This window comes from Coregonus lavaretus (assembly GCF_964263955.1).
Source record: "Coregonus lavaretus genome assembly, chromosome: 9".
Lineage (NCBI taxonomy): Eukaryota > Metazoa > Chordata > Actinopteri > Salmoniformes > Salmonidae > Coregonus > Coregonus lavaretus.
Genome location: NC_139996.1, coordinates 4,192,562 through 4,220,322, shown reverse-complemented (window position 1 = coordinate 4,220,322; position 27,761 = coordinate 4,192,562). Strand labels below are relative to the sequence as shown.

At 45.2% G+C, this 27,761-nt stretch overlaps 1 protein-coding gene across 1 annotated transcript; it reads left to right on the top strand.

The window, feature by feature from the left end:
* The first annotated feature begins 134 nt into the window (after nucleotides 1–134).
* Nucleotides 135–27,560, top strand: LOC311135100 (ATP-dependent clpX-like chaperone, mitochondrial). Its single transcript, XM_084168966.1, has 15 exons — nucleotides 135–298; nucleotides 773–841; nucleotides 1,772–1,932; nucleotides 2,655–2,772; nucleotides 2,948–3,102; nucleotides 9,282–9,438; nucleotides 9,946–9,987; nucleotides 11,970–12,146; nucleotides 12,280–12,444; nucleotides 14,097–14,185; nucleotides 15,800–15,964; nucleotides 17,798–18,097; nucleotides 22,645–22,737; nucleotides 22,970–23,076; nucleotides 25,939–27,560. Exons 2-15 carry the CDS (start codon nucleotides 787–789, stop codon nucleotides 26,030–26,032), a joined length of 1,878 nt encoding a protein of 625 aa, XP_084025092.1. The 5' UTR covers nucleotides 135–298; nucleotides 773–786; the 3' UTR covers nucleotides 26,033–27,560.
* Nucleotides 27,561–27,761: the final 201 nt, after the last annotated feature.

Genomic DNA, 27,761 nt, shown 5'->3' with positions numbered 1-27,761 from the left:
TTAGATGGTGGGGTATTTCTTTATTTTATTTTTCAAGCAAAATATAAGGGAGTTGTACTCCAGTCTAGTAGGTGGCGGTAATGCAACAAATTGGATGCCAACCGCCGTTAAACCTCATCGAAGAAGAAGACGAAGAAGAAGAAGAAGGTGGTTACCCATGCTAGCTGGACAGTCACACATTGGTACGACACCGTTGACCTGCTACCCTACACAGTCGCAGTGACTCGACGAAATTGTGCTCCGGAAGAAACTGTCAAGACTTGTTTTGGTTCCATCGTGCTCCTTTACGAGTCGACAGGTAACGTTAGCTGGCTAGCAAACCGTATTGTCAAGACACATTTTGCGTCTCTTAAACATGTCACATAGCTAGCCAGTTGAAATGTTTAGCTATGTTTCACACCGCTAACTAGCTAAATGACCTCTTTTCCGCAATGCTCACTTGTTTTTCTGTCGCCAGCCGCGTTTGCTAGCTAACATAAGCTAGCTAACTGCCCCACTCCATCCAAAATCATGCCTTGGCCTACCATCTCTAGGGGTGTTATTTGTGTTTTCAAGTTTGTACAGTAGCTTGTAAGTCATGTAACTACGCCCGCTACTTGTTGACCGGTGAACCCGATTAACTAGTTAGCTGTATTGTTTGTAGGGACTTTAGTTAGATGTGTGTACTTTGCTAGCTACCTAAAATATGGCCTATGTAGTTACAGTACCTAACAGCTGCCCGGGTTGATCAATGCTAGTTAGTTAATCCTGCTTCTCTGTATTTATTTGCTAGACCTCGACTAAAGTATGTCCTGCACATGCACGTCGGCCGCGAGGATATTCTTGAATTCCGCACACAGAGGTAAGAACTTTACAATCATGAGAAATTAGTTAACTACAGTAATTTATTGGTCGTCTAAACGCTTCTGCTAGCTACCTAATTTGCCAACCTAGACTCTTTAAGTCTGTGGATAAGCTACGTGACATTGACCTCGTGAACTAGTTTTGAAAACGGGTCGCCTGTTGCATTCTGTATTTGCTAGCTGTATTTCCATAATACCAATTGTTGACGTTGTAAACAACACGTTAGGCTACGTCAATTCGTGATTTCCTGAAAGGCTGATCTAATGATTGGCTGATGAAGAAGGAAGGAATCATTCTATTTCTATGGAACAGGGAAGTTGGGCTGACCTAATATGAATCATGGTGTTAAGTTGCGTCAATTCAAATCTGGTATATACGGGTCCACTGAAATACCACGCAGGGCACTCAGAGAACTAAGCCATTGTTATGAGTTCTTCTTAAAATACTCTGACAGAGATAGTTCCCGCTCCCTGCTGGCCAATCAGAGTAGAGACTGAGCGTGGTTTAGACTTACTCAGCCAATCCGTTGGCGCACAGGCTGGTCTCAGCCCCTTGGCGCTCCACTGTTGCCAGGTGTCTAGTTGTTTTGCAACTTATCCAGAAAGTCAGCACTTTTGCAGTACACACGTCCTTGGACGGTTAACAGATCACAAAGAGGCAGTGTTCGGGTATTGTGAGACACAAGTTCTTATCTCCCCCTACTCCCTAAAACAGCTCCTCACATGAATCACAGCTTGTTAGGTTAAACAATTTATATCAGTACAGTACAAACTTTTTATGCTTAATCATTAATGCATTCTTTCTAAGATAGGTATCACATCCAGATCCCCACAATGGCCATCAGAAATAAAGATATAGGAAAAGTACACATTTATGGATTATAACATCAGCCTAAACATTTGGTCGCATTGTGTTTTCTGTTGTACAGGACTGTCTTGTTCTCGGATTCAGCTGTATGCTCTGAGCAGACCTGGTTCTCGTGAAGCCCCCCTATCTCCCAGAGTCCGAGTGAGATCCATCCATGAAACGGCAGTATGTTTCGCCGCTAAAGATGGATCCACCAAGGATGGATCCAGCGATGGCGGAAAGGTGAACTTGATTCCACTGGATTATGACATATCTGTTTGCCGCTTTACAGAATGAATCACCCAGTGGTGACTAGCTTGGACCCAGGTCTGTTTGTGCTGTCTCGCAAACTCCTATGGTCATTGCCAAACATGGCATAACAACGTGGCACGACGGCTTGTTCCCTTGTCTGTTTATGCTAAGTGGAGACGTCATAATTGAATGACTGAATTGAAATGGAATTGACCCCATCTCTGGTGGTGACATCATAATTGAATGACTGAATTGAAATGGAATTGACCCCATCTCTGGTGGTGACATCATCATTGAATGACTGAATTGAAATGGAATTGACCCCATCTCTGGTGGTGACATCATCATTGAATGACTGAATTGAAATGGAATTGACCCCATCTCTGGTGGTGACATCATCATTGAATGACTGAATTGAAATGGAATTGACCCCATCTCTGGTGGTGACATCATCATTGAATGACTGAATTGAAATGGAATTGACCCCATCTCTGGTGGTGACATCATCATTGAATGACTGAATTTAAATGGAATTGACCCCATCTCTGGTGGTGACAATACACAAGAATAGACTTTCTAATAAATGCCCAGTGGTTTCGACGTGTGACAACGACATAGAAACAAAGCTTCCTATCTGTGGGTATGTGTTCTACATGATGGTTTTTCCTGCTGTTTTTGATAGATTGTCTCTATTGTGTCCAATCATAATGCAGAAGAACCTCAGTGAAGGAAAGAGACTGTCGGACTCTTCTGGTGGATCAGGGAAAGGGGGGAACCAGCTGCACTGTCCCAAATGTGGAGACCCCTGCACACATGTGGAGACCTTTGTATGTGAGTACCTTTAAAAAAAAAAAAAACTCTGCTCGCATAGGCTGTCTTTTTCTAAAGATTCAAGTCGTAGAAAAAGCAGCCGTATAAATGATTGACTTGTCACACCGTCACTACTATTTTATGAAATCAAAGACGGGTAACGGAAACATTTCTTTTTTTTTTCTTTTCTTTTCAGCGTCAACACGTTTTGTGAAGTGTGAGAAATGCCATCACTTCTTCGTGGTGCTCTCTGAGACAGACTCTAAGAAGGGTCTGAATAAAGAACCAGAGTCGCCCGCTGAGGCTGTCAAAATGGCCTTCGTACAGAAACCTCCCCCGCCACCCAAAAAGGTACGAGCACCAATGACAAACAGGAACTGGTTCTTTTTTTTCTCCAGTTTTTTTTTGTTTCTATGATGTGATGGTTATTTTCAAACAGGAATTACTATGATAATGCTGCAGGTATACCTGGAGCTATAATGCATTCCCTCTAAATGTACACATTTTGTGCTCTTGTAGAACTATGCAAAATATCTTGCATAGTTCGTTTTGTTTCGGTATGTTGCATTGTAAGTGGCTAATATTGCGTTGATTTGATCACAATTGCCACGGTAAAGGGAAAACTGGAGTAGTGGTCACCAACCTTTTCTGAGTCAAGATCACTTTCTGAGACAATGAAAGCAGAGATCTACTGCTCAGTTTTTTTAAAAGTGTATTTATTTATTTTTTAACATGACTTAACGTAAGCCTATGCTACATTAACCAATTAAAAACAGTACTGTAGCAATGAGGTTTGTGCAGTAAGCTATAGGTCCAATACATTATCACCACATATTGTCTTTGCTTGAATTGCCCTGCCAATGCATTATTCTTTTAAGTTATATTTAAAAAAAATTGAGGTAGGCTATATGATCACACTGGTAATAGATCTGTGGTTGTATTACTTGTGAGGCACAGCTGAGTGAGCAGACATTTTTAAATAATTTGCTTTTTATTTTACTGGGCTGATGGTGCCTGGGCTGATGGTGCCTGCATCTGATGGTCAGTCTCAGCGGAGGGAGAGAGCGGCAGACTGAGGGTCCGCCTCTCAACATCCCTCCGCTCTCCCTTTCCTCCACTGACACTGAACCAAAAAGGGACCCTTTCCTCCACTGACACTGAACCAAAAAGGGACCCTTTCCTCCACTGACACTGAACCAAAAAGGGACCCTTTCCTCCACTGACACTGAACCAAAAAGGGACCCTTTCCTCCACTGACACTGAACCGAAAAGGGACCCTTTCCTCCACTGACACTGAACCGAAAAGGGACCCTTTCCTCCACTGACACTGAACCAAAAAGGGACCCTTTCCTCCACTGACACTGACCAAAAAGGGACCCTTTCCTCCACTGACACTGAACCAAAAAGGGACCCTTTCCTCCACTGACACTGAACCAAAAAGGGACCCTTTCCTCCACTGACACTGAACCAAAAAGGGACACAGTCTTCCAGCTGATGGCTAAACTCGAGTCGCACCGCCTAATGCACAAATTCATGTTGTTACTCCTATGAGCAGAGAAAGTGAAATATTCCTCCAATATAGAAAAAAAAGCCTATAGATACTCATTCACTACTGCTGCAGCACTGAGTGGAAATAGGATGAATGCTCATTTTACAGCTTATTCAAAAGTATTGAATACAAAGTGACATTGCTGAGTAATAACTTTAAATATGAACTCACTCATTAAAAACAGCAGCTCTTTGCTGTATTCGTTGACAGTCTCTCTGTAGTCATGGTTGTATGAAAATAAAAGTATGCACTCACTAACTGTAAGTTGTTCTAGATAAGAGCGTCTGCTAAATGACTAAAAGGTAAATGTAATGGTTGTAAATGTTTTGAAATCTCACCGTATCACTTTTCTGTAGCTTTCTTTTATGCCTGCTTCACAGTAATCTGAGCCATCCGATTGGCCAGCGGTAGGCCTATAGTGCACTTGATTTGCTCTCCGGGCCCACCGGGAAGGCAGAGTTTGTACCTTCGGACACATGAAATAGTTCAAAATGGCAACAGTTCGCCTACTCGGCGAGCAGCGCAGCTGAATCAGGTGCACCTACCGCCAGCCCGAGGCGAATAAAAACAAAATATAAATAATGTTATAATGTGAGCCTACCAGACAAGCTAAATGCCTTCTATGCTCGCTTCGAGGCAATACTGAACCATGCATGAGCGCACCAGCTGTTCCGGACAACTGTGTGATATCGCTCTCTGTAGCCGATGTAAGACCTTTTAAATAGGTTAACATTCATTTAACATTTACATTTTAGTCATTTAGCAGACGCTCTTATCCAGAGCGACTTACAGTTAGTGAGTGCATACATTTTTCATACATTCGCAAGGCCACAGGGCCAGACGGGATACAATGACGCGTACTCAGAGCATGCACTTACCAGCTGGCAAGTGCCTTCACCGACATTTTAAACCTATCCCTGACCCGGTCTGTAATACCAACTTGTTTCAAGCAGACCACCTTGTGCCCAAGAACGGCAAGGTAACCTGTCTAAATGAATATCGCCCCGTAGCACTCACATCTGTAGCCATGAAATGCTTTAAAAGCCTGATCATGGCTCACATCAACACCATCATCCCAGACACCATGGACCCACTTCAATTCGCATATTGCCCCAACAGATCCACAGATGGCACAATCTCTATTGCACTCCACACTGCCCTCACCCACCTGGACAAAATGAATCCCTATGTAAGAATGCTGTTAATTGACTACAGCTCAGCATTCAACACCATAGAGCCCTCCAAGCTCATCCCTAAACTAAGGACCCTGGGACTGAACACCTCCCTCTGCAGCTGGATCCTGGACTTCCTGACGGGCCACCCCCAAGCGGTGACGGTAGGCAACAACACATCCACCCGCTGACCATCAACACAGGTGCCCCTCAGGGGTGTGTGCTTAGTCACCTCATGTACTCCCTGTTCACACACGAAAGCGTGGCCGCGCACGGCTCCAACCCCATCAAGTTTGCTGACGACACGATGGTGGTAGGACTGATCACTGTCAACGATGGGGCAGCCTATATGGAGGAGGTCAGAGACATGGCAGTGTGGTGCCAGGACAACAACCTCTCCCTCAACGTCATTAAGGCAAAGGAGCTGATCGTGGACTACAGGAAACGGGGGGGGCGAGCACGCCCCCATCCACATCGATGGGGCTGTAGTGGAGCGGGTCGAGAGCTTCAAGTTCCTCGGTGTCCACATTACTAAGGAATTAACATGGTCCACACACAACCGCACAGTTGTGAAGAGGGCAAGACGGTGCCTCTTCCCCCTCAGGAGGCTGAAAGGATTTGGCATGGGCCCTCAGATCCTCAAAACGTTCTACAGCTGCACCATTGAGAGCATCTTTACTGGCTCCATCACCGCTTGATGCGGCAACTGCAAGGCACCCGACCGCAAGGCGCTACAGAGGTTGGTGAGTGCAGCCCAGTACATCACTGGGGCTGAGCTCCCTGCCATCCAGGACCACTATACCAGGCGGTGTCCGAGGAAGGCCCAACAAATTCTCACACTCCAGTCACCCAAGGCTTAGACTAAGGATATTCAACACTTACCCATCCGAGGTCCGGAGCCTGCTGGTTTTCTGTTCTACCTGATAATTAATTGCACCCACCTGGTGTCCCAGGTCTAAATCAGTCCCTAATTAGAGGGGGAACAATGAAAAACACAGTGGAACCTGCTTTGAGGTTGAGTTGAGTTTGAGGGACATAGACTGTTCTCTCTGCTACCGCACGGCAAGCGGTACCAATGCACCAATAGGACCCTGAACAGCTTCTACCCCCCCAAGCCATAGGCCTGCTAAATAGCTAATCAAAATGGCTACCATGACTACCTGCATTGATCTCTCTTGCACTGACTCTATGCACACACAGTGAACTCTACCCACGCACTCACTCATACTTACACTGACACCCCAACACACACACACACACACACACCCTACATGCGCACACAAGTATACTGACGCCACACACACACAATCTCACACTCACCACATACGCTGCCGCTACTGTCTTATCTATCCTGTTGCCTAGTAACTTGACCCCTACCTATATGTACATAGCTACCTCAATTACCTCGTACCCCTGTACATCGATTTGGTACCGCCTGCAGCGCCATGTTATTTTTATTCGTTATTCGCTGTGTATTTATGACTCGTGTCACTATTTTTAAATCAAATCAATCTAAATGTATTTATAAAGCCCTTTTTACATCAGCAGATGTCACAAAGTGCTATACAGAAACCCAGTCTAAAACCCCAAACAGCAAGCAATGCAGAAGCACGATGGCTAGGAAAAACTCCCTAGAAAGGCAGAAACCTTGGAAGAAACCAGAGAGGAACCATGCTCTGAGGGGTGGCCAGTCCTCTTATGGCTGTGCCAGGTTGAGATTATAATAGTACATGGCCATTAAGGCCAGATCGTTCTTCTAGATGTTCATAGATGACCAGCAGGGTCAAATAATAATCACAGTGGTTGTAGAGGTTGCAACAGGTCAGGATCTCAGGAGTAAATGTCAGTTGGCTTTTCATAGCCGGGCATTTAGAGGTTGCGACAGCAGGTGAGGGAGCGAGAGGATTGAAAACAGCAGGTCCGTGACAAGGTAGCACGTCTGGTGAACAGGTCAGGGTTCCACAGCCACAGGTAGGACAGCGGAAACTGGATCAGCAGCACCACCAGGTGGACTGGGGACAGCCAGGAGTCATCAGGCCAGGTAGTTCTGAGGCATGGTCCTAGGGCTCTCATCCTCTGGGAGAGAGAGAGAGAGAGGGAGAGAAAGCGAGATGGGAGAATTAGAGGGTGCGTTCTTAAGTTCACACAGGACACCAGATAAGACAGGAGAATTACGCCAGATAGGACAGACTGACCCTAGCCCCCCGGCACATAGACTATTGCAGCATAGATACTGGAGGCTTAGACGGGGGTGTCGGGGGACACTGTGGGCCCCGTCCGACGATACCCCCGGACAGGGTCAACCAGGCAGGATATAACCCCACTCACTTTGCCAAAGCACATCCCCCACACCCCTAGAGGGATATCACGATGTGACGCACCCCTCCTAGGGACGGCATGGACGAGCACTAGTAAGCCAGTGACTCAGCCCCCGTAATAGGGTCAGAGGCAGAGAATCCCAGTGGAGAGACAGGAGCCGGCCAGGCAGAGACAGCAAGGGCAGTTCGTCACTCCAGTGCCTTGCCGTTCACCTTCACACCCCTGGGCCAGACTATACAATCATAGGACCTACTGAAGAGATGAGTCTTCAGTAAAGACTTAAAGGTCGAGACCGAGTCTGTGTCTCTCACATGGAAAGGCAGACCATTCCATAAAAATGTAGCTCTATAGGAGAAAGACCTGCCACCAGCTGTTTGCTTAGAAATTTTAGGGACAACAAGGAGGCCTGCGTCTTGTGACCGTAGCATACGTGTAGGTATGTATGGCAGGACCAAATCAGAGAGATGGGTAGGAGCAAGCCCATGTAATGCTTTGTAGGTTAGCAGTAAAACCTTGAAATCAGCCCTAGCCTTAACAGGAAGCCAGTGTAGAGGGGCAAGCACTGGAGTATTATGATCACATTTTTACATTTACATTTTAGTCATTTAGCAGACGCTCTTATCCAGAGCGACTTACAGGAGCAATTAGGGTTAAGTGCCTTGCTTAAGGGCACATCGACAGATTTTTCACCTAGTCGGCTCGGGGATTAGAACCAGCGACCTTTCGGTTACTGGCACAACGCTCTTACCCACTAAGCTACCTGCCACCCCATTAGTACAGCAGGCCAGTAGTACAGGAGGTTCTATTCAAGATTCTAGCAGCCATATTTAGCAGTAACTGAAGTTTATTTAGTGCTTTATCCGGGTAGCCGGAGAGTAGAGCATTGCAGTAGTCTAATCTAGTGACAAAAGCATGGATTTTTGGACAAACAATTTCAGATTTTAGCAATTTGACAAAGGTGGGAAAAAAAGCTGCCCTTTGAAATATACTTCATATGTTCGTCAAAAGAGACATCATGGTCCGGAGTAATGGCGAGGTCCTTGAGTTTTATTTGAGACGACTGTACAACCATCAAGATTGTCAGATCAAACAGCACATCTCTTTGTTTCTTTGGACCTAGAAGTAGGATCTCTGTTTTGTCTTGAGTTTAAAAAAGTAAATAATGTGCCGCCATCCACTTCCTTATTCCTGAAACACAGGCTTCTATTTTTGTTACATTTGTTATCTTTATCTCACTCTGCATTGTTGGAAAAGGACCCTTAAGTAAGCTTTTCACTGTTAGTCTACGCCTGTTGTTTTACGAAAAACATGTAGAAAATAAAGTTTGACTTGATTATGCACCGTAAGACTTGTCATGAGCTTGAAGACTTTACTTAAAGCCTGGAGATATACAGTACAACGCGTTTATGAAACAGTTCCTTTATTGTTAGACTTGTATGACCACGTTTATAATGTCTTTATCGTAAATGACAACGGTCCCTGTCTTCCAGATCTATGCCTACCTGGACAAGTACGTAGTGGGGCAGTCCTATGCTAAGAAGGTGCTGGCGGTGGCTGTGTATAATCACTACAAGAGGATCCACAACAACATCCCTGCTGGAAGCAGACAGGTGGAGGTGGATAAACAGGCCTCGCTCACACCACGAGGTCAGTACAGTCTACTGTTAGTTAGAATCAGGCCTCGCTCACACCACGAGGTCAGCCTTACTGGTGTAGTCTTCTGTTAGCTATAGTAGTTCTCACACCAGAAGGTCAGCAGAGTTCAGTCAGCTACATGCCTTTTGTTTGTTTAAAATATTAATAATAGTCAGCCGCCAGAAAAACGTTTACTGGACAAAATTAAAGTTGGCTTACTTCAGAATAGTATAATTTCATTAGGCAACAGCGTTATGCTTTCGTTATGAGCAAAGTTTGTGCTGAAACACCTGTTCAGATGTCAGTCACCTCATGGCGCTCTCATCTGTATAATTTGGCATTTGTTCAAATGATTTGCTTTTACACCCACACTTGACAGCTTGAAAGGACGATGCTAATGGATTTAACAAGATAACTGGGTGATGATTACGAACAACAAACAGTGGAATGTGATTCTTCCATGCAGAAATGTAGTGATGTGTTAATCTGGCAGTACGTGATGTCATCCTCTCTCTGTAGAGCTAGAGCTGAGAAGGCGGGAGGATGAGTACAGATTCACAAGTAAGTGATTTGATTGGTCCTCCTTACGTAGCTGTCTCCGTATCATTGGCTATTTTAAACATGTCACTTTTTTGATTGGAGCGTTCTGTTGTGGTATATGTTTTATTTTCAAGAATTGCACAAATGATCAAGTTTACAGACTAGCTTCTCTTGTTGTCAATGACGTATTGTTTTTAGGGTGTGTTAGATAAAATAAAATAAAAATGTATTCTAAACTTTCACACCAGAGGAGCACCATGCTCTAATTAACTGAGCCACACGGGAAGCCCATATAAAGTATTTGAAATTATTTTGAATACTCCACACTGGCTCCCAGTAAAGAGTAGAGCAGGGCACCTGTATTTTTAGATTGAACTTGGACCTATTGCCGTGATGCAGCACCACCACAGATACTTCACGTTATAACTAGGGAGCCTGGCGAACTGAAAATGCGAGACACAAACGTGTTATACACGGAGTGTACAAAACATTAAGAACACCTTCCTAATATTTTTACTTTTTTTTTTTTGTCATTTTAGCAGACGTTCTTATCCAGAGCGACTTACAGTTAGTGAGTGCATACATTCTCATACTGCCCTCCCCGTGGGAAACGAACCCACAGCCCTGGCGTTGCAAGCGCCATGCTCTACCAACTGAGCTGCAGGGGACTTATATTGAGTTGCAACCACCCCTTTTGCCATCAGATCAGCCTCAATTCGTCAGGGCATGGGCTCGACAAGGTGTCGAAAGCGTTCCACAGGGATGCTGGCCCATGTTGACTCCAATGCTTCCCACAGTTGTCAAGTTGGATGGATGTCCTTTGGGTGGTGGACCATTCTTGACACACACGGGAAACTGTTGAGCATTAAAAACCCAGCAGCGTTGCAGTTCTTGACACAAGCTGGTGCGCCTGGCACCAACTACCATACCCTGTTCAAAGGCACTTAAATATTTTGTCTTGCCCATTCACTCTCTGAATGGCACGTATACACAATCCATGTCTCAATTGTTTCAAGGCTTAAAAACATCATTTTTTTCTCTTGTGGCTGTATTTTACCCCCTTTTTCTCCCCAATGTTTGATCTTGTCTCATTGCTGCAACTCCCCAACGGGCTCGGGAGAGGCGAAGGTGGAGTCATGCGTCCTCTGAAACGTGACCAGCCTAACCGCGCTCCTTAACACCCGCCAGCTTAACCCGGAAGCCAGCCGCACCAATGTGTCGGAGGAAACACTCTTCAACTGGCGACCGGGGTCAGCCCGCAGGCACCCGGCCCGCCACAAGGAGTAACTAGAGTGAGATGAGCGAAGTAAAGCCCCACCGGCCAAACCTTCCCCTAACCCGGACGACACTGGGCCAATTGTGCGCCGTCCTATGGGACTCCCGGCAGCGGCCGGTTATAGCACTGCCCGGAAATGAACCCGGATCTTTAGTAACGCATCTAGAACTGCGATGCAGTGCCTTAGACCGCTGCACAGCTCAGGAGGCCCTATAAATCCTTCTTTAACCTGTCTCCTCCCCTTCATCTACACTGATTTTGAAGTGGATTTAACAGGTGACATCAATAAGGGATCATAGCTTTCACCTGGTCAGTCTATGTCATGGAAAGAGCATGTGTTCTTAATGTTTTTTTTACACTCGGTGTACATTACAATACAGTGCAAACGTGTAATACAACTTAAGTTGCCAGATCACAGAGAGTAGGCCAACATTGCATATCCTGTTCGGAAAAGTTACGTTTTAGTGCCTGGTCATTGCCATGAGAGATGGGAAACATTGACCCAAAATGGATTCCCCTAGCCTGGGGGCAAATCTGTTTCTGCCCTCTCGCCAACTCCTTATGGAATCCGTCATGCCAAACAAGCTTGACGAGGACAACAATGGAGTTGACATTTGGCAAGAGCACAAACAGATCTGGCACCAGGCTAGAAATCACCACTATCCTGCTGCCAAATCTGAACCCAAATATACAATATGGCTGTTTTGTTTACATTTGTCATTTGTAGAACTCCTTCAGATAGCAGGGATCAGTCCCCATGGCAACGCTCTGGGGGCCTCCATGCAGCAGCAGGCCAATCAGCAGGCTCCTCAGGAGATGAGGGGCGGGGACGTGTTAGACTCCACCCACACCGACATCAAACTGGAGAAGAGCAACATCGTGTTGCTAGGCCCCACCGGATCAGGTTACTAAACTACTAAATGTATTCACTACACGTGGCAAATTTAAACTATTTTTGTCCAAAACAACTTACTGCTGTGAAAATATATATATCCTTGTCTCATGTCCATTAAAATATTTCTCACTATATTTCCCAGGAAAGACATTGTTGGCCCAGACCCTGGCCAAGTGTCTAGATGTACCCTTTACCATCTGTGATTGTACCACCCTGACCCAGGCTGGCTATGTTGGGGAGGACATCGAGTCTGTTATCGCCAAGCTGCTGCAGGATGCCAACTACTCTGTGGACAAAGCACAGCAAGGTGGGTGGCTCACAAACTCTGTTTTCTGGTTCTCCGGGACTTAAATAGATCTGTTATGCTTTTCGTGTACAGTACTTTGTAACTTGTGTGTAGTCTGATGCAGGGAATTATTAATATTTTTTTTTTGCGGATGAGAATTCACTATTCTCTTGTAGTTCAAATAGAACTATCTTATTCACATAAGCCCTCTGTACAAAATCTATATCTGTTCAATATAATGACCACAATCTCACTAAGATGTGGTACAGGCATTGTGTTTCTGGGTTATTTACAGTGCCTTCAGAAAGTATTCACACCCCTTGACTTTTTGTTGTTACAGCCTGAATTTTAAAATTGATTACATTTAGATTTTGTGTTACTGGCTTACAAACACAATGCCCCATAATGTCAAAGTTGGCTACCTCATCTTTGTGCCCCACACATACAATTATCTGTGAGGTCCCTCAGTCGAGCAGATTCAACCACAAAGACCAGGGAGGTTTTCCAATGCCTCGCAAAGAAGGGCACCTATTGGTAGATGGGTAAAAAAAAAACCAGACATTGAATATCCCTTTGAGCATGGTGAAGTTATTAATTACACTTTGGATGGTGTATCAATACACCTAGTCACTACAAAGATACAGGCGTCCTTCCTAACTCAGTTGTCGGAGAGGAAGGAAACCGCTCAGGGATTTCGCCATGAGGCCAATGGTGACTTTAAAACAGTTACAGGGTTTAATGGCTGATGGTGATCGGAGAGAACTGAGGATGGATTAACAACATTGTAGTTACTCCACAATACTAACCTAATTGACAGAATGAAAAGGAAGCCTGTACATAATAAAAATATTCCAAAACATGCATCCTGTTTGCAATAAGGCACTAAAGTAACACTGCAAGAAATGTGGCAAAGACATTTATTTTATGTCCTGAATACAAATTGTTATGTTTGGGGCAAATCCAACACATCACTGAGTACCACTTCATATTTTCAAGCATAGGGGTGGCTGCGTAATGTCATGGGTATGCTTGTCATCGGCAAGGGAGTTTTTTTAGAATAAAAATAAATGGAATAGAGCTAAGCACAGGCAAAATCCTAGAGGAAATCCTGGTTCAGTCTGCTTTACAACAGACACTGGGAGACAAATTCACCTTTCAGCAGGACAAAAACCTAAAACACAAGGCCAAATATACACTGGAGTTGCTTACCAAGACGACATTGAATGTTCCTGAGTGGCCTAGTTACAGTTTTGACTTAAATCAGTTTTAAATAAGTTCTATCAATGATCAACAACCAACTTGACAGAGCTTGAAGAATTAAAAAAACATTGTGCGCAAATATTGTAAAATCCAGGTGTGCAAAGCTCTTAGAGACTTACCCAGAAAGACTCACAGCTGTAATCGCATGCCAAAGGTGATTCTAACATGTATTGACTCAGTGGTGTGAATACATCTGTATTTCATTTTCAATACATTTGCAAAGATTTCTAAAACTATGTTTTCACTTTGTCATTATGGGGTATTGTGTGTAGATCGGTGAGATATTTAATCCATTTTGAATTCAGGCTGTAACACAACTACATTTGGAATAAATCAAGGGGTATGAATACTTTCTGAAGGCACTGTAGTCGTTTTTACCTACTTTAGTTGAATGTAAATGTCTCCCTGTCCAGGCATTGTGTTTCTGGATGAGGTGGATAAGATCGGCAGTGTTCCTGGAATCCACCAGCTCAGAGACGTAGGAGGAGAGGGAGTACAGCAGGCCAGTACTCAAGCCGTACTTTATTATCCAAAGCTTAGGAAACTCATTTGGTCAACTTTACATAAGTGACCAGACATACGCTGAGAATACAAAACATTAAGAACACCCTGCTCTTTGTAGATTGTCCACTAAAGCCCAAACCAGATGGGATGGCGTGTCGCCTGCAGAATGCTGTGGTAGCCATGCTGGTTAAGTGTGCCTTGAATTCTAAATAAATCACAGACCGTGTCACCAGCAAAACACCATCACGTCTCCTCCTCCTTGCTTCACGGTGGGAACTACACATGCAGAGATCATCCGTTCACCTACACTGCGTCTCACAAAGACACAGCGGTTGCAACCAAAAATCTCCAATTTGGACCCCAGACCAAAGGACAGATTTCCACCGGTCTAATGTCCATTGCTCGTGTTTCTTGGCCTAAGCAAGTCTCTCCTTTTTATTAAAATTTTAGTCATTTAGCAGACGCTCTTATCCAGAGCGACTTACAGTTAGTGCATTATTACATTATTTTTATTTTTCATACTGGCCCCCCGTGGGAATCGAACCCACAACCCTGGCGTTGCAAACGCCATGCTCTACCAAATGAGCTACATCCCTGCCGGCCATTCCCTCCCCTACCCTAGACAACGCTGGGCCAATTGTGCGCCGCCCCATGGGTCTCCCGGTCACGTCCGGCTACGGATTCGAACCAGGATCTCTAGTGGCACAGCTAGCACTGCCATGCAGTGCCTTAGACCACTGCGCCACTCGGGAGGTGTCCTGATTCACACAGTCTCCTCTGAACAGTTGATGTTGATGTGTCTGTTACTTGAACTCTGTGAAGCATTTATTTGGGCTGCAATTTCTGAGGCTGGTAACTCTAATGAAATTATCCTCTGCAGCAGAGGTAACTCTGGGTCTTCCTTTCCTGTGGCGGTCCTCATGAGACCCAGTTTCATCATAGTGATTGATGGTTTTTGCGACTGCACTTGAAGAAACTTTCAAAGTTCTTCACATTTTCCGGATTGACTGACCTTCATGTCTTAAAGTAATGATGGACTATAATTTGTCTTTGATTATTTGAGCTGTTCTTGCCATAATATGGACTTGGTCTTTTACCAAATAGGGCTATCTTCTGTATACCACCCCTACCTTGTCACAACACAACGGATTGGCTCAAATGCATTAAGAAGGAAAGAAATTCCACAAATTAACTTTTAACAAGGCACACCTTTTTAATTGAAATGCATTCAACTACCTCATGAAGCTGGTTGAGAGAATGCCAAGAGTGTGCAAAGATATGAAATATATTTTGATTTCATTAACACTTTTTTGGTTACTACATGATTCCATATGTGTTATTTCATAATTTTGATATCTTCACTATTATTCTACAATGTAGAAAATAGTCAAAATTAAGAAAAACCCTTTAATGAGTAGGTGTGTCCAAACTTTTGACTGGTACTGTATATATATTTATTCATAAATTTTCTCTGAAAACTTTGGCCGCCAAATGAATCCACCTGCAGGCCAAAGTCGGCCCGCGGGCCACCAGTTGGGGAACCCTGTTGTAGAGTGTTACCTTACGGGATGGGAGATATCAGTGATTTGACGTCTGTGTTTTCTGAATGTAGGGCCTGCTGAAACTCCTGGAGGGCACGATAGTGAACGTCCCAGAGAAGAACTCCAGGAAGCTGAGAGGAGAGACGGTGCAGGTGGACACCACTAACATCCTGTTCGTAGCGTCAGGAGCCTTCAACGGACTCGACAGAATCGTCAGCAGACGGAAGAATGAAAAGGTTAGCAAGAAGAAAAATAAAATAAAAATTTCCCTCATTGTATCGACACAGAACTGTAAAACGGCTGCGGTCCTTTTTTATTCTGTTCACTGGTTTTCAAGAGACTCGGTCAACAGTCTCTCTAATCTGAGCAATCTGCAGTTGCTACATCCATTTAATAATATGTACCCATTGATTCTTGAAGAATATAACTTATAAATAAATACCTAATGAGCTTAAATTCAACAGTCGTACCCCATCAGAACCTACACTGAACAAAAATATAAACGCAACATGCAACAATTTCAAAGATTTTACTGAGTGACAGTTCATATAAGGAAGTCAGTCAATTGAAATATATTCATTAGGCCCTAATCTATGGATTTGACATGACTGGGAATACAGATATGCATCTGGTCACAGATACCTTTAAAAAAAAAAAAAAAAGTAGGGGCGTGGATCAGAACTAGTCAGTATCTGGTGTGACCACCATTTGCCTAATACAGCGCGACACATCTCCTTCGCATAGAGTTAATCAGGCTGTTGATTGTGGCCTGTGGAATGTTATCCCACTCCTCATTGGCTGTGTGAAGTTGCTGGATATTGGCTGGAACTGGAACATGCTGTCGATCCAGAGCATCCCAAACATGCTCAATGGGTGATATGTCTGGTGAGTATGCAGGCCATGGAAGAACTGGGACATTTTCAGCTTCCAGGAATTGTGCACAGATCCTTGCGACATGGGGCCGTGCATTATCATGCTGAAACATGAGGTGATGGCGGCGGATGAATGGGCCTCAGGATCTCGTCACGGTATTTCTGTGCATTCAAATTGCCATCGATAAAATGCAATTGTGTTTGTTGTCCGTAGCTTATGCCTGCCCATACCATAACCCCACCGCCACCATGGGGCACTCTGTTCACAATGTTGACATCAGCAAACCGTGAAGAGCACACTTATCCAGCGTGCCAGTGGCCATCGAAGGTGAGCATTTGCCCACTGAAGTCGGTTACGACGCCAAACTGCAGTCAGGTCAAGACCCTGGTGAGGACGTCGAGCACGCAGATGAGCTTCCCTGAGACGGTTTCTGACAGTTTGTGCAGAAATTATTTGGTTGTGCAAACCCACAGTTTCATCAGCTGTCCGGGTGGCTGGTCTCAGACGATCCCGCAGGTGAAGAAGCCGGATGTGGAGGTCCTGGGCTGGCGTGGTTACACTTGGTCTGCGGTTGTGAGACCGGTTGGACGTACTGACAAATTCTATAAAACGACGTTGGAGGCGGCTTATAGTAGCGAAATGAACATTTTGATTATCTGGCAACAGCTCTGGTGGACAATCCTGTAATCAGCAAGCCAGTTGCACACTCCCTCCATTTAAAAAAAAATAAAAAAAATTTAGCTCACCAAACATTTTATGTTGCATTTATATTTTTGTTCAGTATAAAATAGAAGCTTGTTCAACTCCGTTGTCTGTAATCAAAGTAAATGTAAACTAACACTATATAGCCTCAACATGGTTAAAACTGTAATTGTGATGTCATGGATGGTCAGTCCTTGCATCCACAGCTCTGTCTGTTTAATCTGAGAGTGGGTACATTTCTCCATCCCCATCACTCTGCTTTTTACCAAAACAGTGGCAGGGTGTCACTTTGTTATTGTTTGAACTGATGGTTACCGCTTTAATGTAGTATTTTAATGAATGGAACATGAATGTCTAGGCCTGCCTCTCCTAGATGACGTCTCATTTCTTCAGTGTTTTAGACCACGTGTTTTCCTTAACCTTCTCCTCTCTGGTCCCTCCGCCTGTGTAGTACCTGTTGTTCACCCACTAATCGTCTCTTTTTTTTCTTCTAGTACCTGGGCTTCGGGACGCCCTCCAACATGGGTAAGGGTCGCCGTGCGGCGGCAGCGGCCGACCAGGCTAACAGCAGTGAACAGACGGACATGGTGGCAGAGATGGAGGAGAAGGACCGGCTGCTGAAGCTCGTGGAGGCCCGGGACCTCATTGAGTTTGGGATGATCCCGGAGTTCGTGGGGCGTCTGCCAGTGGTGGTGCCTCTGCACAGTCTGGATGAAGAGACTCTGGTCCGCATCCTGACAGAACCACGTAACGCTGTCATACCCCAGTACCAGGCCCTGTTCAGCATGGACAAGGTTAGTAGTAGTAGTGGTCTCAGTACCAGGCCCTGTTCAGCATGGACAAGGTGAGGAAAGAAAGGCCTTTCTCAGGACTGGAAGAACAACTCTACTGCTGAGGATGCACTAGCTCCATACAGCTGACAGGACTGCTGGCTACTTAGCAGACACAAACTAGACAGATAATATTGTCATTTATCAAGGCTGTGTTTGTCATGTTTTAGTCTAACCCAAGTCTTTTGGATGTACATATCACATTCACTCTGCCTGTGTCTCGGTTCCTGTTATAACATTTACGTCATTTAGCAGACGCTCTTATCCAGAGCGACTTACAAATTGGTGCATTCACCCTATAACCAGTGGGATAACCACTTTACAATTAAAAAAAAAAAAAAAAATTAAGGGGGGGGGGGGGGGGGGTAGAAGGATTGCTTTATCCTATCCCAGGTATTCCTTAAAGAGGTGGGGTTTCAAATGTCTCCGGAAGGTGGTGAGTGACTCCGCTGTCCTGGCGTCGTGAGGGAGCTTGTTCCACCATTGGGGTGCCAGAGCAGCGAACAGTTTTGACTGGGCTGAGCGGGAACTATGCTTCCGCAGAGGAAGGGGAGCCAGCAGGCCAGAGGTGGATGAACGCAATGCCCTCGTTTGGGTGTAGGGACTGATCAGAGCCTGAAGGTACGGAGGTGCCGTTCCCCTCACAGCTCCATAGGCAAGCACCATGGTCTTGTAACAGATGCGAGCTTCAACTGGAAGCCAGTGGAGTGTGCGGAGGAGCGGGGTGACGTGAGAGAACTTGGGAAGGTTGAACACCAGACGGGCTGCGGCATTCTGGATGAGTTGTAGGGGTTTAATGGCACAGGCAGGGAGCCCAGCCAACAGCGAGTTGCAGTAATCCAGACGGGAGATGACAAGTGCCTGGATTAGGACCTGTGCCGCTTCCTGTGTAAGGCAGGGTCGTACTCTCCGAATGTTGTAGAGCATGAACCTGCAGGATCGGGTCACCGCCTTGATGTTAGCGGAGAACGACAGGGTATTGTCCAGGGTCACGCCAAGGCTCTTCGCACTCTGGGAGGAGGACACAACGGAGTTCTCAACCGTGATGGCGAGATCATGGAACGGGCAGTCCTTCCCCGGGAGGAAGAGCAGCTCCGTCTTGCCAAGGTTCAGCTTGAGGTGGTGATCCGTCATCCATACTGATATGTCTGCCAGACATGCAGAGATGCGATTCGCCACCTGGTTATCAGAAGGGGGAAAGGAGAAGATTAGTTGTGTATCGTCAGCGTAGCAATGATAGGAGAGGCCATGTGAGGATATGACGGAGCCAAGTGACTTGGTGTATAGCGAGAATAGGAGAGGGCCTAGAACTGAGCCCTGGGGGACACCAGTGGTGAGAGCACGTGGTGCGGAGACAGCTTCTCGCCACGCCACTTGGTAGGAGCGACCGGTCAGGTAGGACGCAATCCAAGAGTGAGCCGCGCCGGAGATGCCCAGCTCGGAGAGGGTGGAGAGGAGGATCTGATGGTTCACAGTATCAAAGGCAGCAGACAGGTCTAGAAGGACAAGAGCAGAGGAGAGAGAGTTAGCTTTAGCAGTGCGGAGAGCCTCCGTGATACAGAGAAGAGCAGTCTCAGTTGAATGACCAGTCCTGAAACCTGACTGGTTTGGATCAAGAAGGTCATTCTGAGAGAGATAGCAAGAGAGTTGGCTAAAGACGGCACGCTCAATAGTTTTGGAAAGAAAAGAAAGAAGGGATACTGGTCTGTAGTTGTTGACATCAGAGGGATCGAGTGTTGGTTTTTTGAGAAGAGGTGCAACTCTCGCTCTCTTGAAGACGGAAGGGACATAGCCAGCGGTCAAGGATGAGTTGATCAGCGAGGTGAGGTAGGGGAGAAGGTCACCGGAGATGGTCTGGAGAAGAGAGGAGGGGATGGGGTCAAGCGGGCAGGTTGTTGGGCGGCCTGCAGTCACAAGTCGCAAGATTTTATCTGGAGAGAGAGGGGAGAAAGAAGTCAAAGCATAAGGTAGGGCAGTGTGAGCAGGACCAGCAGTGTCATTAGACTTAACAAACGAGGATCGGATGTCGTCAACCTTCTTTTCAAAGTGGTTGACGAAGTCATCCACAGAGAGGGAGGAGGAGGGGGGGGGGGGGAGGATTCAGCAGGGAGGAGAATGTGGCAAAGAGCTTCCTAGGGTTAGAGGCAGATGCTTGGAATTTAGAGTGGTAGAAAGTGGCCTTAGCAGCAGAAACAGATGAAGAAAATGTAGAGAGGAGGGAGTGAAAAGATGCCAGGTCCGCAGGGAGTCTAGTTTTCTTCCATTTCCGCTCAGCTGCCCGGAGCTCTGTTCTGTGAGCTCGCAATGAGTCATCAAGCCACGGAGCTGGAGGGGAGGACTGAGCCGGCCGGGAGGATAGGGGACATAGAGAGTCAAAGGATGCAGAAAGGGAGGAGAGGAGGGTTGAGGAGGCAGAATCAGGAGATTGGAGGGAGAAGGATTGAGCAGAGGGAAGAGATGATAGGATGGAAGAGGAGAGAGTAGTGGGAGAGAGAGAGCGAAGGTTGCGGCGGCGCATTACCATCTGTGTAGGGGCAGAGTGAGTAGTGTAGGAGGAGAGCGAGAGAGAAAATGATACAAAGTAGTGGTCGGAGACATGGAGGGGAGTTGCAGTGAGATTAGTAGAAGAGCAGCATCTAGTAAAGATGAGGTCAAGCGTATTGCCTGCCTTGTGAGTAGGGGGGGGCGGTGAGAGGGTGAGGTCAAAAGAGGAGAGGAGTGGAAAGAAGAAGGCAGAGAGAAATGAGTCAAATGTAGACGTAGGGAGGTTGAAATCCCCCAAAACTGTGAGGGGTGAGCCATCCTCAGGAAAGGAACTTATCAAGGCGTCAAGCTCATTGATGAACTCTCTAAGGAAACCTGGAGGGCGATAGATGACAAGGATATTAAGCTTAAATGGGCTAGTGACTGTGACAGCATGGAATTCAAATGAGGAGATAGACAGATGGGTTAGGGGAAAAATTGAGAATGTCCACTTGGGAGAGATGAGGATTCCTGTGCCACCACCCCTCTGACCAGATGCTCTCGGGGTATGCGTGAACACATGGTCAGACGAGGAGAGAGCAATAGGAGTAGCAGTGTTTTCAGTGGTAATCCATGTTTCCGTCAGCGCCAGGAAGTCGAGGGACTGGAGGGTAGCATAGGCTGGGATGAAGTCAGCCTTGTTGGCAGCAGAACGGCAGTTCCAGAGGCTGCCTGAGACCTGGAACTCCAGGTGTGTGGTGCGTGCAGGGACCACCAGGTTAGAGAGGCAGCAGCCACGCGGTGTGAGGCGTTTGTGTAGCCTGTGCGGAGAGGAGAGAACAGGGATAGGCAGAGGCATAGTTGACAGGCTGTAGCAGATGGCTACAATAATGCAGAGGAGATCGGAATGAAATGAACTAAACATCTGGGAAAGGAGAGAGCAGGGCCTCCCTCACCAAAACTCCCAAATATAACTCACCCAACTTCCACCTCAGAAACTATAATTGTTTCACTGAACCACCCGAATAAAACTCTCCCAACTTCCACTTTAGAAATTAGAATTGTTGTAAACTACAGCGGTTCAATGTTTCAAGGAATAGACTCAACTTACTTTATTCAGCTAGCTAACTATGACGCCATAGCTAACTAGCATGCTAGCATCCAATAACACACAGTTTAGCACCAATACTTGGTTACAACAAACTACCAATAGTGTGTTAACACACTAAACAGATAATTAGTGTCCGTGTCTAGTTCCTTTCATAACGCAGCAATAATTAAACGTTGGCTAGCTAGCACAAAGATATTGTATTTAGCTGCTACAGTACAGCTAGCTGGTAGTGTTGGCTAGCTAGCAATGGCTGCTCTGTTGACTTTGTTTGAAAAACGGCGTCGCTGCGAACGAATGTAGCTGGCTAAAAGGATATTGTATTTAGTTGCTACCGTTGCTAATAGCTACTCGCCAGCTAGTCCAGGAGGTGAGTTAGCTAGCTAGCTTCGTGCTACACCCGGCACCGCCGAATACAATACTAACCTACAATAATTACATACAATAACTACCCATAACAACCCACGATGCCTACCTACAATACCTAACTACAATCTAAATACATAGTTTAAGCCTTACTCGACAAAGCCCAAGCTATGTATAAAGCCAAACTTACCCGACGCCAGCTGTCTGGGTGGCAGACAAGAAGACATTGGTCTTCTGCAATCAGTAGCTGTAATTAAGTACAGTAGCTACTAACTACCTGACGTTAATGCTTCAGATAATGAGGTTAGAAAAACAGCTGAATGGTAGGTAGCTAGCTGGCTTAATTACAGGTACTCTTAAGCGTGAAATAACATTGGAAACAACTATCCACAGTTGCTAAAAGTTACCAGTAGCTACCCGCTAGCTAGCTAGCTTTATTGGTCCAGGTAGTGGGTTAGCTAGCCTCGTGCTTCACCGGGCTCAGCCGAATACAATACTTACCTACAATAATTACCTACAATAACCTACAATAACTACCTAAATAACGTTCCTCTCTCTGTGATTTGTGTTCCAGTGTGAACTGAATGTAACCACAGATGCACTGAGGGCCATCGCCAGGCTGGCTCTGGACAGGAAGACGGGAGCCCGTGGCCTGAGGTCCATCATGGTCAGTCAATACAACGTGCTCAATTCCTATACATTTGGTATTTGAGTCTTTATCAGCAGTAAGAATATACACAGAACGGATTCGGTTGCTGATGGTAAATCTAAGTGATATTTCTACTATGGTGAGTGACTGTGACAGTGTAATGAAGCAAGAAATTCATTAATGAATGTCCTGTTTCAGTTTTCTGACACTGCTGTGTGAAATCTCTCTCTTTTTCTTTTTTTTAATACAGGAGAAGCTTCTTCTGGAGCCAATGTTTGAGGTGCCGTGTTCAGACATCATGGCTGTGGAGTTAACGGAGGACATGGTCCATGGTAGATCAGAACCACAATACGTCAGGTTAGTCAGCACCTGTTAGGATCTTACTGTCACTTGGCTTCGTACTGTCTGTGTTTTTATTGCTGTACTTATCTCTTGCCACTTGCCAGGCCACCATTAATTGACTTGCCTGGTTAAGTAAAAGTTAAATTAATAGATACAGTGGGGGGTGGGGGGGGGGAAGTATTTAGTCAGCCACCAATTGTGCAAGTTCTCCCACTTAAAAAGATGAGAGAGGCCTGTAATTTTCATCATAGGTACATGTCAACTATGACAGACAAATTGAGGGGAAAAAAGTCCAGAAAATCACATTGTAGGATTCTTTAATGAATTTATTTGCAAATTATGGTGGAAAATAAGTATTTGGTCACCTACAAACAAGCAAGATTTCTGCCTCTCACAGACCTGTAACTTCTTCTTTAAGAGGCTCCTCTGTCCTCCACTCGTTACCTGTATTAATGGCACCTGTTTGAACTTATCAGTATAAAAGACACCTGTCCACAACCTCAAACAGTCACACTCCAAACTCCACTATGGCCAAGACCAAAGAGCTGTCAAAGGACACCAGAAACAAAATTGTAGACCTGCACCAGGCTGGGAAGACTGAATCTGCAATAGGTAAGCAGCTTGGTTTGAAGAAATCAACTGTGGGAGCAATTATTAGGAAATGGAAGACATACAAGAACGGTGAGCAAAAATCCCAGAACCACACGGGGGGACCTAGTGAATGACCTGCAGAGAGCTGGGACCAAAGTAACAAAGCCTACCATCAGTAACACACTACGCTGCCAGGGACTCAAATCCTGCAGTGCCAGACGTGTTCCCCTGCTTAAGCCAGAACATGTCCAGGCCCGTCTGAAGTTTGCTAGAGTGCATTTGGATGATCCAGAAGAGGATTGGGAGAATGTCATATGGTCAGATGAAACCAAAATATAACTTTTTGGTAAAAACTCAACTCGTCGTGTTTGGAGGACAAAGAATGCTGAGTTGCATCCAAAGAACACCATACCTACTGTGAAGCATGGGGGTGGAAACATCATGCTTTGGGGCTGTTTTTCTGCAAAGGGACCAGGACGACTGATCCGTGTAAAGGAAAGAATGAATGGGGCCATGTATTGTGAGATTTTGAGTGAAAACCTCCTTCCATCAGCAAGGGCATTGAAGATGAAACGTGGCTGGGTCTTTCAGCATGACAATGATCCCAAACACACCGCCCGGGCAACGAAGGAGTGGCTTCGTAAGAAGCATTTCAAGGTCCTGGAGTGGCCTAGCCAGTCTCCAGATCTCAACCCCATAGAAACTCTTTGGAGGGAGTTGAAAGTCTGTGTTGCCCAGCGACAGCCCCAAAACATCACTGCTCTAGAGGAGATCTGCATGGAGGAATGGGCCAAAATACCAGCAACAGTGTGTGAAAACCTTGTGAAGACTTACAGAAAACGTTTGACCTGTGTCATTGCCAACAAAGGGTATATAACAAAGTATTGAGAAACTTTTGTTATTGACCAAATACTTATTTTCCAACATAATTTGCAAATAAATTCATTAAAAATCCTACAATGTGATTTTCTGGATTTTTTTTTCTCATTTTGTCTGTCATAGTTGACGTGTACCTATGATGAAAATTACAGGCGCCTCTCATCTTTTTAAGTGGGAGAACTTGCACAATTGTTGGCTGACTAAATACTTTTTCCCCCCCACTGTAAATACCAACCATATCAGTCAAAGGTCTATTGGTTTCATCATGCCGGAGGTATGTTAAGATCAGAACACTGAGTACTGAAACCTGACCTGAAGTTCCCATGTAATGTTCCCAAGTGAAAACACCTCAACAGACCGTACCTTGGCTCCACTACCACTAATACTGACCCCCCTCTCTCTCTCTGCATAACTAACCCTACCACTAATACTGACCCCCCTCTCTCTCTCTCTCTGCATAACTAACCCTACCACTAATACTGACCCCCCCTCTCTCTCTCTGCATAACTAACCCTACCACTAATACTGACCCCCCTCTCTCTCTCTGCATAACTAACCCTACCACTAATACTGACCCCCCCCCCCTCTCTCTGCATAACTAACCCTACCACTAATACTGACCCCCCTCTCTCTCTGCATAACTAACCCTACCACTAATACTGACCCTCCTCTCTCTCTCTGCATAACTAACCCTACCACTAATACTGACCCCCCTCTCTCTCTCTGCATAACTAACCCTACCACTAATACTGACCCCCCTCTCTCTCTCTGCATAACTAACCCTACCACTAATACTGACCCCCCCTCTCTCTCTCTGCATAACTAACCCTACCACTAATACTGACCCCCCCCCCCTCTCTCTGCATAACTAACCCTACCACTAATACTGACCCCCCTCTCTCTCTGCATAACTAACCCTACCACTAATACTGACCCTCCTCTCTCTCTCTGCATAACTAACCCTACCACTAATACTGACCCCCCTCTCTCTCTCTGCATAACTAACCCTACCACTAATACTGACCCCCCCTCTCTCTCTCTGCATAACTAACCCTACCACTAATACTGACCCCCCCCTCTCTCTCTCTGCATAACTAACCCTACCACTAATACTGACCCTCCTCTCTCTACATAACTAACCCTACCACTAATACTGACCCCCCTCTCTCTGCATAACTAACCCTACCACTAATACTGACCCCCCTCTCTCTGCATAACTAACCCTACCACTAATACTGACCCCCCTCTCTCTCTCTCTCTACATAACTAACCCTACCACTAATACTGACCCCCCTCTCTCTGCATAACTAACCCTACCACTAATACTGACCTTCCTCTCTCTTAGTAGTCTGCATAACTAACCCTAAGAGCGTCTACTAAATGACTAAAATGTAAATACCTTTCCAGGGCTCCAGTGAAGGAGGCAGCAGAGGAGGAGTATGACTCTGGTACCGAAGAGGAGAACTGGTCCAGACAGGTGGACGCAGCAGCCAACAACTGATTTGATCCCCCTGTCCTTTACCGTCACTCATTTCAAGAACTCCTACATAATCTACACACAGTGTAATCTAGAATCATTAGAACACCTTCTAGAACCTTTGGAAGCCAGTTGTGGGTTCCTCGAATTCCAGCCTCTGAGACTCCTACAGGCCACTACTGAAACTACAACACAATGAAACGCATTGTTTCTTGACCCTCTCTTTCTCCTTTTCACTCTCTTTCTCTTTTTCTCTCTCTTTTTCTCTCTCTTTTTCTCTCTCTCTTTCTCTCTTTCTCTCTTTCTCTCTTTCTCTCTTTCTCTCTCTCTCTCTCTCTGAAAGTGTTTTGATAATGAACAACAAGGATGTGAGATCTGTAAATACCTTTTTGGTCCTGTGAATCAGATGGGAATTATTTAGTTATAAATCAAGGGCTGCTAATGAGGTGGACCTTTTTATAGTATATATATTTTCCATCTTTGGGGATTGCCTTCTATCTATCGTAAGAGAACGCAATTTTTATTCTTAATGATTTAAATAGGGGATTGTGTTTCTCTCTTGTGTTGTGGTGATGGCAGGTTGAAATGGCAAAGGAAACAAATATAACATGAATGGGACACTATATTGTACACTTGAAGACATAGCCAGGGCTAGGAATGTTCAGTTTTTGTATCTTCAATGTTACACAACAATATACAACTAATACCCTGACTGTCACCGGCAGACCTGGGTTCAAATACTATTCAACATTTTTTACAAATACTTTGCCACTTGCCAGGTAGGTAGGGGTTCACACTGTTGAAACTATTTTATTGATTCCATTGCGCCAGGAAAGCTTAATCAAGCCGAGCTAAATAATTTTAAAAGTAGTATTTGAACCCAGGTCTGGTCACCGGAGCGTGATATTCCACGATGAGCACATCATTATTGTGATGTTTTTCTATGGAGTAAAAAAACAAAAACAAAAAAACATTCTTGCACTAATTTCACTCCATATCTCCTCTTATCCACCATTGTACTAATGGTGTTCATAATTAACATAACTGAGCTGTATATGTTGTTAATAAGCATCAGTGCTCCTTAGAAAAAGTGTATAATCTTGTATCACAGGAACACACCTGTAAAGTGATTAGGGAAAACATGTGTACTACACCAGCACACTGAACAGTACGGGCTGCGTCCAAAATGGCACCCTATTCGACTGTCCAAAATGGCACCCTATTCGACTAGGGCCTCTGGTCAAAGGTAGTGCACTATATAGGGAATAGGCTGCCATTTTCAGACGCAGAACAGTTGTGTGTAGAAGTGACCTTTTACAAATTTAAAGAATGGTTATTTCTGTACTGTTGTATACCCCTCCAGCTGTAAACCCATTCTCTACTAGGGAATGTATGCATGTCTGCTCTCTCTAACCTCGCAGGATTACCGTTTGGATTAATTTCAAAGGTAAATTATATGTGAAACGCCCCAAAGTTGTGAAAAATCTCCACATTTTATTGATGTGATTTGTTTAAATATTATAAATAAAATGTATATCTCTATTACTGTCAATGTAGATTGTTTTAAAAGCTTATTTGTGCTGTTTTTGTTTGAACTCCACTTGCAATGCCATGTGGCACCACTGAGGGGCACCACTGAGGGCCACCATGACCACCATGGCTCTACCTCCACATGTCAGAGATTAGAACTGGCCATGTGTAATCTGTGTTGTAAGTGTGTTGTTCAACACATTCCTGTTTCTCAACTCGTCAG